Source organism: Perognathus longimembris, chromosome 6 (assembly GCF_023159225.1).
Source record: "Perognathus longimembris pacificus isolate PPM17 chromosome 6, ASM2315922v1, whole genome shotgun sequence".
Taxonomy (NCBI): Eukaryota; Metazoa; Chordata; class Mammalia; order Rodentia; family Heteromyidae; genus Perognathus; species Perognathus longimembris.
This window is the reverse complement of record NC_063166.1, coordinates 75,325,729-75,335,996: the sequence shown is the minus strand read 5'-3', so window position 1 is coordinate 75,335,996 and position 10,268 is coordinate 75,325,729. Positions and strand designations below refer to the sequence as shown.

General features: G+C 45.4%; 1 protein-coding gene across 2 annotated transcripts; it reads right to left on the bottom strand.

Moving 5' to 3' along the window:
* Positions 1-3,374: 3,374 nt before the first annotated feature.
* Positions 3,375-9,363, bottom strand: Srsf6 (serine and arginine rich splicing factor 6). 2 transcript variants are annotated; one of them, XM_048349447.1, is made up of 7 exons: positions 9,097-9,363; positions 8,728-8,876; positions 7,338-7,462; positions 7,041-7,249; positions 6,251-6,334; positions 5,943-6,133; positions 3,375-3,954 (listed from the first exon to the last, which is right to left on the bottom strand). In XM_048349447.1, exons 1-7 carry the CDS (start codon positions 9,201-9,203, stop codon positions 3,935-3,937), a joined length of 885 nt encoding a protein of 294 aa, XP_048205404.1. In that variant the 5' UTR covers positions 9,204-9,363; the 3' UTR covers positions 3,375-3,934. The 2 variants fall into 2 exon arrangements, with proteins under 2 accessions (XP_048205404.1, XP_048205403.1); XM_048349446.1 differs by lacking the exon at positions 3,375-3,954 and having other exon boundaries at positions 4,195-6,133; positions 9,097-9,362.
* Positions 9,364-10,268: the final 905 nt, after the last annotated feature.

Sequence of the window (10,268 nt, the reverse complement as noted above, 5' to 3'; positions counted from 1 at the left end):
TCAATCAAGATGAAAACAAGTTTGAAATTGTGGACAAATGCCCCCAATTGCTGGGATCAGCAGGCCTAAGTGTTTGCAGAATCGAACTCTTGGGGTTGCCATGTCAATGTGTTACACAGCAATGCCAGTATTCAGCCACACTCCCTATTATTACGAACAGGATTACACTGCTTAAGGGTACCGGTTGTCATAACAATGGAAGACTCTTTATTCAAACCAACATGCACAACATCACCAGCACCATATTGCTTCTCTCTCCCCAGATTTTGCTTGTTCTGGATTCCAAAAGGCTTATTTTAGGTATCAGATTATTTATTTATTTGGCCAGTCCTGGGGCTTGGACTCAGGGCCTGAGCACTGTCCCTGGCTTCTTTTTGCTCAAGGCCAGCACTCTGCCGCTTGAGCCACAGAGCCACTTCTGGCCATTTTCCATATATGTGGTGCTGGGGAATTGAACCCAGGGCCTCATGTACACAAGGCAAGAACTCTTGCCACTAGGCCATATCCTCAGCCCAGTATCAGATTATTTAAAAGAAAATGGTGACCCTACACAAACACATGGCTTCCCTACTGCAAAGATTTTAGATCATGACTGAGGTTAAGTAGAATCTGAACTGGGACCCAGGAAAAGTTAACATGGAGTTGAATTAATGAGATTTCTTCCCCCCCCCCCCCCCGCCGTTAATACACATGAACAGTATATGCTGGTTAAAATACCTGGCTCACTTGCTTCAACACTTCCCAAGCTGGTGTGATTTGTGGGAGGTTCTACCTCCTTTGTAAAGCCAGTTTGCCCAGTTAGTCCCAGTCTGCCTTCAGGAACTACTGAGCAAGTTCAAATGACAGCTCCCAGTCTTCCTCATGTTAATGCCATACACCAAGGTGAACCTAGTATTTAATACAAGTGTTTTCCTCATGTTAATGCCAGACACCAGGGTGAACCTAGTATTTAATACAACTCTACAGAATTGAATTCACCAGTGTGCCAGTCCATGGAATTTAGGAAAACACCTTGCGTGTGCTAACACACGTCAGATCGTGCTATCAGGGAGCACTTTCAGACACAGTCAACAACCCCACAGAACCTATTACAAGAAAGCAGGAGGCACACAAGAAAAGTAAAATCGCTGGGCACTGGTGGCTTAGGCTTGTAATCCTAGCTACTCAGGAGGCTGAGATTTGAGCATCAAGGTTTGAAGTCGGCTTGGGCAGCAAAGTCTGTGAGGCTCTTAACTCCAATTAGCTTCCCAAAAAAGCTGGAAATGGGGCTGACTCAAGTGGTAGAATGCTAGCCTTGAGCAAAAAAAAATTTCAGTGTGCCCAAGCCCTGAGTTCAAGTCCCAGAATGTATGCATGCATATGCATGTGGGCACACACACCGACAGTAAACTCATTTCTGAGCTTGCAAGAATACCTCCTCAGGACTGAAAACTGAAAAAGCACAAGAGGGTGGCTGGGATTTACTGGGTAGATAGAAGCCCATTGCTGGATGGCCAGATGGGACTTTGAGCACATGTTGTATTGGGACTTGGAATTCAAACTCCCAGTACAGACTGGAAACTCCCCTTCAAAGAGTCCTTTTGAAATAGTCTTGTTCCTCTGAAGGACACACAGCACTGTCCTGACCAAGTCCACTTTGCTTCTTCAGTGTATCTCAAGTTCCAGGAAGTGAACCTGACAGGCAGACTCATTTTCAATGAGAATTGAACACCTCTCAGTGAAGACTCCCAGAGGGGGCGAATTCCACTTAACAAGGGCAGTTTGACCAAGACTGATTGACACGCATACTTCTTGCAAAATGGGATTTGTAAAAATCCTTCCTCAATGTAATTCAGCTCTCGTCAGTATCAAGAAAGGACTTCAGTGGCTTGCGCCTCTGTACTCCCCAGTGTGGCCAAACTAAATCAAGTCCTCCTTTACCAACAGTTGTCTCCATTGGAATCTCAATGCTCAGCTCTGGGGATCTTTAGGGAAAGAACCCCCAAGGTAGGCATTTAGCCTAGGACTCTGGCAACATAAAGGTTTTTGGTGAGAACAGTTGTAGAAAAGCTCAGTACATCGGCCCAGTGGGGAAGCTCAGAAAGCAGCTTTGTCCCCTGGGGTACTCCCAGCCTAAGGTAGGGAAGGGTAAGTTAACCATGGAAATCGAATCCCTATGTGGCCCGAGATTCTAAATTTGTCCTACACTCTTGATATAGACACCATCGTGAGGGAAGCCATGCAAAAATTGGTCCTTAGGAGGCCAGGCATGATGATGTACACCTGTAGTTTCAGATACTCAGGAAGTAGAAATGAGAGCAAAGGTCCAAGTCAGGCAAAAAAGAATCTTTTCAATAAACCAGGTAGGGTGGGGTATGACTGTAATCCCAGATTCTTAGGGCACATACAGTGGTTCTGGGCAAAAAGCACAAGACCCTATTCAAGGAAAAAACAAAACTAGAGGGGGCTACTGGTTCAAGGGGGAAGAAAGTCTGTCTGACAATCACAAGATTCTGGGTTCAATTCCCCGAACGAACGGCAGAAACAACCAGAAGACTTTGACTACAGAATTGCTCAAAAGATGTTGCTACAATTCAGGTCAAATGAAATGTGCACAATGGAAAAATAGCTGGGAGAGGTGGTTCATGCTTGTAATTCCAGCACTAGAGAGGCAGAATACTGAGTTAAAGGCCAGGCAGGTGACAAGAGTGAAACTTGTCTTAAAAATAGACTGCTCTAGCTCTACAAATTTACAGGGAATCCAGGGAATGGAACATGTTTAATCGTACCATGGGACTGCAATTAGTATACACCAGACAAGCTTCTACCAACTGAACTAGACCTCTTTTGCTACATTATTTTAGTAAGTAAAACTAAATTTAAATTAAATGTTCATACTAGATTCCACCACTATGTATCTGAACTGGAAACAACCACAAAAAGTAAAGTTCTCTAAAACCAAGAGTAGGTAATGAAAATGGGGTGGTACTGAAGTATTAACTAACTTTAGAGTGCCCCAAAGTTCAAGATTAGGAAAATTTGGCTAAAGACTTACTCATTCATCTGAAACTGTACTATAAAGGTATTTGGATTACTACACAATAAAAAAGAAGAGCAAACAATTAATAAAATGACAGATACACAAAACCCTCCATGTTTTATTATACTGTACTTCACGGCCCATGTCGGGTCTCTATTTCAGAGATGAGAATGAAGCCTAAGGTTTAATGACGTGCCCAAAATAAACCATCCCAAGTTCATTTCTAAAATAAGTGAAACAAGATCATTTCCTGATGTATGGCAGGTTAGCTAATGCCAACCCCCAAGGCAAATAAATAACCACTTGCCAGGAATTTGCTGCAAAGTGGAAATACCCAATAAATTCAAAACAAGCCTTGCCCTCAGTAAGCATTTTATTGAGATAAAGCGTAAAATAGGTTAACACAAAGTGGAAAAAGTATCCAAGATGAAAGGCAGTAACACAGGAGTGGGAACATAAATGCTGAAGGAGTGGGTAGGACTCAAACTGGCCATAAAGGCACTGTGGTATAATCCAGAACACTATCAAGTACAGGATGGGGACGTGGGACGTTCCTTACTTCGCTTGTGCTATCAGCCACTGACCTGTGTGGCATGTTGCTGATTCTCCAAAATCTGCTCACTAATTAGAGCAAGGAACTAGGTATTTCAAATCGGTCAACTCCACGTTGTCAAGTAGGCCAACGTTTAAGTACGGTGGTTTGTACATCCAATGACTTAGGTCTACACATGGGGAAATTGGCCCTTGCCATTACTAAAAAAATGTACCACCCATACTGGGGTGGCTAACAATGTAGTCAAATGTCTCTTGCCATGTAATGTCACATTAACAGAAAGCCCAGCTGAAGATGTTGCATACTTTTAGATAGCCAAATTTCACTGTAATATTGCCCTCTCCCCCTTAAAAGGCTGTGGCTCAGTTTTTCCGTTCTTTCCCTGAAAATAAAAGAAGTTTGTCAAAGCCAATTCTTAAGAGCCATCATTTCTGTTCTTTGGACAGGCAAAATAGTGAAATACAATTAGACAGTTTTCTTCTCTTAAACTCACTTAAGTTATCCAAGGAAAGATAATTAGGAGCAGCAGCAACCTATGGTACAGTAATATTCCTAACCTTTAAGGTTTTGGGTTTTTTTTCTCTTTCTTGCAGGTGGCTGAGGGACTTCTTATAAGGCTTTGTCATTACCAAGTACTCTTACTTTGTGACTGGCATCTACCTAGATACCTCAGTTTTTCCACTTGGCCTCATTCCACTACATGCCCTTTGGTTATAATTCTACAAACCAATCCTATATTATCACCATGCCTTATCACAATTCAACTCTTGGTACATTGGCAGTTCCTAGGAAGGTATTAAGCTGAGCCAATTTATCTACATCTTGAGTTCAGATTAATAAATTGTTTTTTGGTGTGCAGGTAATATTGGGACTTGAACTCAGGGCCTCATGTTCTTACTTGGCTTTTTTGCTCAGCACTGGTGCTCTACCACATGGGAGTCACACCTCCACTTCCAACAATTACTTTTTTAGATGAAGTTCTAAGCATCTGAACAAAAGGATATCATGTAACTCACTTCTTGAACTCTGTCTCTACTATTTAGGCTTATGGATGTATGGACTAATTGCTAACCTCTCATTCCTACAAATCTGCCATGTAATTTGGTTAACATAATATTAACTTAATTCATACAGTACAAAAAGTCTGTTGTACTCCTTTCAGTGTTTTAACCACACAAAAGTATAAAATTTACAAGGATGATCCAATCATCCATCACAAAGCCCCACTAACCACAAAGAAGACAGAATATTAGGAAGATTTTGACTTTACCAGCAAAGGACTACACCAAATGATCTCTTAAGTGCCTGGTAAGCATGACCTTTCAGGATGTGCTTTTCTACTTTAACAACAATAAGTTTCTAATCAAAGGCTACTTCCATTTTATCTAAGGACCATCAAACTATACTGAGAACTATATTGAGAGTTCTAACCACTTCCAGGACATGGAATAACTAGCTAAACAAAACCCCAAGCACTAGCTTTTAAGTTATATTTAGGCAAAAACTGTGTAACAAAGAGACTACAAAATACCTTTTATTTTTTAACTCAACTTGTTAAAGGGGCAGATTAAAGACTTTGGCAAATTTGATTAACAGCACAATGTTATCCAAACTGAGTAATTTATTGCTGGTCTGAGGCTTGCCTTGCTTTACACTGAAGTAGAATTTATACTTGTCTCCACAAATAACAGATGTTAATGTGTAAAGGGATTTAACAGTGAACCTATTCAATAAGGCAACCATCTTGGTAGCAAACTTTTATTTAAATCTTACATAACTCAAGCTTTATAAAAAGCCAACATAATTGAAAATTGGGTTCTCCCTCTAAAGCCTGAAGTATCCAAAGCTTGAAACAGTTAATTTAAAAAAAAAAGCAAAACAAATAAACAAAAACTCCTGCAGCAGATCCTGCTGAAATACTTAAAAAAAAATCTAAATGAGCTTAATCTTTACAAAAGTTATTTTAGCTCAAAAGCTATAAAATCAAAGTTATCTTAATTCTACAAAGGGAGAGGGTCTGTGACTTCATGCCATCTTTTTAGTACCTCATCTTTTTCATCAAATTTGGCCACAAATCAAATTCTGTGCCCCTGTTTTCAGGAGATCCTCTTGCAGAAGAGGCCAAGTATAAACATGGAAGAATAACTGCCTAAGCAAGTAGGAAAGTGTTCCATAATAGTGTGCAAAGAACTTAAGTTCTAGGTTAATCTCTGGAACTTGATCTGGACCTCGATCTTGAACGAGATCTAGAACGGGATCTTGAAGCTCTTTTTGGAGGAGGGGACACAGAACGGGCTTTTGAGGGTGCAACAGGTAGGGGTGAATGGGAACGAGATTGGCTCCTTGATCTGGACTTTGACTTAATATCACCTTTTCCATTTTCTTTGGGGGACCGAGATCGAGAGCGAGATCTGCTTCGGGATTTCTCATACTCATCCTTAGATCTGCTTCGAGAGTGTGAGTGAGAGCCCCGATCAGATTTGGGCTTGGATTTGCTCTTTGATCTCGATTTCCTGCCTTTTGATCGAGACCGTGATCGACCTTTGCTCCGAGACCTGGATCTGGACAAGAAAAGCCAGATTTCTTTTAGTATTTGGTCAGTACATACATGTACTCCATGAACAAGTACAACTGTATTCAGGAGAAAGAAAAAAAAACAGTCCCACCACATTATTTACCGGGAGCGACTTTTTGAGACACTCCGAGATCTACTGCGGCTGCTCCTTCGACTCCTACTTCGTGACCTTCTTCTAGACCGTGACCTATACAAGAAATACAATGAAACCTTAATCTTCAGAACGTGTTCATGCTATTTACCAAAACCACATAAGCCAAGAATATATGTGTACTATCAAGCCCACTAATTCAAACAGAACCAAATGGAAGCCCAGGCAGGAAAGTCCTTAAGAATGTATCGCCAATTAACCACCAAAAAACTGGAAGTGGTGCTGTGGCTCAAAATGGCAGAGTGCTAACCTTGAGCTGAAGAGCTCAAGGATAGTGCCCAAGCTAAGGTAGAGTTCAAGCCCAATGACCCAGCCACCCCTGCCCCCCCCCAAACAATCAAAGGGGCCCATTAAAAAAAAAAAAAACACAGATTGGTAGGGCTCTCCTGGCTCATGCCTATAATCCTAGCTACTCAGGAGGCTGAGATCTGAGGATCATGGTAATCAATCATGGCTTGAAGCCAGCTCCCAGAAAAAATCCATACGACTTTTTTTTTTGGCTAGTCCTGGGCCTTGGACTCAGAGCTTGAACACTGACTCTGGATGCTTTTTGCTCAAGGGTAGGACTCTGCCACTTGAGCCACAGCACCACTTCTGGCCGTTTTCTATATATCTGGTGCTGGGGAATCGAACCCAGGGCTTCATGTACACAAGGGCAAACACTCTTGCTCTTTAGGCCATGTTCCCAGCCCCCCCCCCCCACAACTCTTATCTCCCTCCTTTGGTCAATACTTTAACTTACCTAGATCTACTTCCAGAGTAAGATCGCCTATGGCTTGTTCGTGGCTTATCTTCAATAAGCCTAATATTTCTGCCATTTATTTCTGTACCATCCAGTTTATCCAATGCTCGCTTCATGTCAGAGTAGGAGCGAAATTCAATTACACCCTCATTTGTGCGCTCTTTGTGAGCATCTGCATATGTTACTTCCCCTGCTTGCCGCATGAAATCCTAAAACATTAAGACCGGTCAGATTCAGAATCTATCTCACCCTTTAAACATTAGCCACACTATTTTAAACCCAAATCTCAGTACATACCTTTAAATCTTGCCAACTACAACGACTAGAAAGATTTTCTACAATAAGTCTGTATTCTGTACGAACAGGTGGTCCATATTTGTCTCTGCCAGAGGTTCTCCGACTGCTGTATCCACCTCCACCACCTTTATCACACGAAGGTAACAATCAGATGCTTTGTAATGACAGGAACGAGTGTTTGAAAGTTAGTACAAACATATCAACTTTTATTTACTGGAGTAGGACTTTGCTATTATACTGCTAAACCTTTGATACAATTGTGATTTGCCACAAATTAAATTAAGGGCAAGTCAAATAGACTAAATGCAACTAGACCTCTCCTACAATCTGTTAGAGAGTGACTGCTCCTTTATTCAATTTACCTCGCTAAGTTTTATTTTACAGAACATTGTAAAATATAAAACTTAACTGATTACATGCATTTCTACATTTTACAAAAATGTTTACTAGTTACACTAAGTACTTACATCACAGTGTGAGGTTTTTGGTGGTGGTTTGGCCACAAAACACGCAAGGTAACAGTCACCTAGTTCAGATTAACCAGTTTTGTCTAACCCTTGGAATCCTCACCATCACCCTGCGTCTAATGGCAAAAGGCTGCTGTCGTCATGGCTTCCGGTAAGGTCAGCCAAAGGGTCATAGGGCAAGGGTCACACAATGTATGGAAAAGCCAAGGCCAATCAGGAAAGGCAGTCATCTTAGCCTCAGTGGACACAGCCTCAGCCCCATTGGTCACTTTCAAATTGAAACATCAAGGACTTGTTAAAAAGTTTGAATTCAACATGCAACAATTTCAACATCAAACATTTAACATAACCAATATCCCCCCAACCTCCTCCCCACAACATGCCCCAACTAGTTCCAATACAGCATGAAGCTTATTTAGATTTACTCTGTGGTGCGGGAACCACATTATTTTAAAATAGCACTTTTCTTCCTTTTCCCCCAGCCCAGTAACTCCTAAGACCTGCACTCAAAACCCCGCCTCTAACCCCGCCCCTTCCCCCACCTCCTCCCTATCCTGCCCCCCAGCTTCCACATTCCTAGCTACTGCACTGACAGGTAAGCAAGGAGGAACACCACGAGTACCAAAGCCATCACTTGCTTCCCACATGGGCAGAACCCACGGCAGTGCCAACCTGGGCCTCGCAGGAGCCACCCCCTCCCAACTTCAGCCCAAATCAAACAACCACCACACCCAATCCCCCGCGCTCCGGTGTCCCAAGGCTGTCCCGGGCAGACGTGAAGGCGGCGGGGCCCGGACACACCGGGTCAAATGATCCCCGGCCCCCGCACCTGCCCGGGCTGGGAGGCCCCACCCCGCCCGCCCTCGAGCCTGCGCCCGCCCCCCAGGTCCCACAGACGCGGAGCGCGCGGGGCTGGGACTCACTGCGGCTTCCGTAGCTGTAGCCGTCGCGATCCCGGCGAGGGCCCCGGGCGTGCTCCACGATCACGCGCTCCCCGCAGAGCTCCTTGCCGTTCAGCTCGTAAACGGCATCGTCGGCGTCGCGGGAGTCCTCGAACTCCACGAAGCCGTACCTGGGGGCAGAGCGCGGCCGGGCACCGACGAGGACGTTGTTAGCCGGCGCCGCGCGCGTGCGCGCCCCCTCCACCCCCGCGCGCTCCCGCGGCGCCGCGCCGCCCGCCATCTTGGAGGCCCTGCCACGCGGCGCCGCGGCCTTGTCCGCCTTTCCTCTCCGGCAGCCTCCTCCGCCGCCAGGCCGAGGACGCTGGGCGCTGACGTCCCGGCCCGACTCACCCATTTTTGAGGTCTACTTCGAGGAGGCGGCCGTAGCCGCTGAAAAAGCGCTGGATGTCCTTCTCCCGGACGTTGTAGCTCAGGCGTCCTATGTAGACGCGCGGCATATCCGTGGTGGGCGAGGTCCCGAAGGCTAGCTGTCGGACGGCAGACCGCAAGGCAGTATACAGCCGCGGTGCGAGTGCGGGGACTGAGAGCCCGAACACGCGCCGCACACCGCACGGGCGGCCGAGTCCAGCCACACAATGGTGCGCGCGCGCGCCAAGGCTACGCTATAAGCGCGACCGGGGGGCGGGGCCGTGCGCGTGACGCAAGCGCGCGGCACGTACTCTCCCGCGTCGCCGCCGAGTTGGGGAGCGACTTTTCTAGTTGCCTGCGCGGAGTGCCGGTGCAGTGTGGTTTATTTTTTGCTCCCAGGGTTGTTTATTTATTTTTTGGTATCCCTCCACATCTACCTTTGTAAACATATCATCTCGTCTAGCAGTCTAGGTGTTCTCTGATGTGTGTGTGTGTGTATGCGTGTTAACTCTAGTCTCCCGGGCTGGAGGGTGGTAGAGAATTCTCGTTTTTCATTGGTTCTTGACCATGTCCCAATTGGCCACCGTAGTCTCTGATAGGTCCGTCAAAACGAGGCTGCCCAATCTCTCTTCTGATTGGTTCACGTTCCCTTAGGGGAACGTACTCTCGGACCCAGTGATTAGTGAGTTTCCGGGAATCCAAGGGTTCTAGTACCCAGCTGCTGCAGTGGTGGTGGTCCAGCCGGGTACGTGTTGAGTGAGCCGAGCTCAGCTTGCTCCAGGCCCCGGGGTCTCCATCCCAGCCTCCGTGTAGGCTCCACTCCCCTCCCCTCTGCTGTGGCAGTTTGTAGGTTGGAGGTGTGTACTTGGCAATCCCGCGATCGCCAAGTTTGCTCACCAAGGGAGAATGAATTCCCATGGCCTGCAACCCCGGAGGCAGGTGTCCGAGGAGGAGGAGTAAGACCTCACATTCCTCCTTAGAGCGATGAACTATTTTCATCTTCTAGAACCCTTCGTACTAAATACAAGAAGAAGAAAAAGAAAACAATCCCACACACACAAGGAGTGAATTTTCATGGATAGCAGTAGTAGGGGAGCCAAGAACAGTGCCCAAAAGGAGCCAGGATAGTGACTGGAGACAGAAGAGATCTGGCA

Bases quoted from the DNA above. Each gene is read 5' to 3' on its own strand.
- Srsf6 (XM_048349446.1), bottom strand. From the start codon at position 9,203: ATGCCGCGCGTCTACATAGGACGCCTGAGCTACAACGTCCGGGAGAAG. The intron at 7,463-8,727 runs GTGAGTCCCAGC...CGTGTGATAAAG, and splicing joins CTACAGCTACGGAAGCCGCA to GTGGTGGAGGTGGATACAGC. The intron at 7,250-7,337 runs GTATGTACTGAG...TTAATGTTTTAG, and splicing joins GTAGTTGGCAAGATTTAAAG to GATTTCATGCGGCAAGCAGG.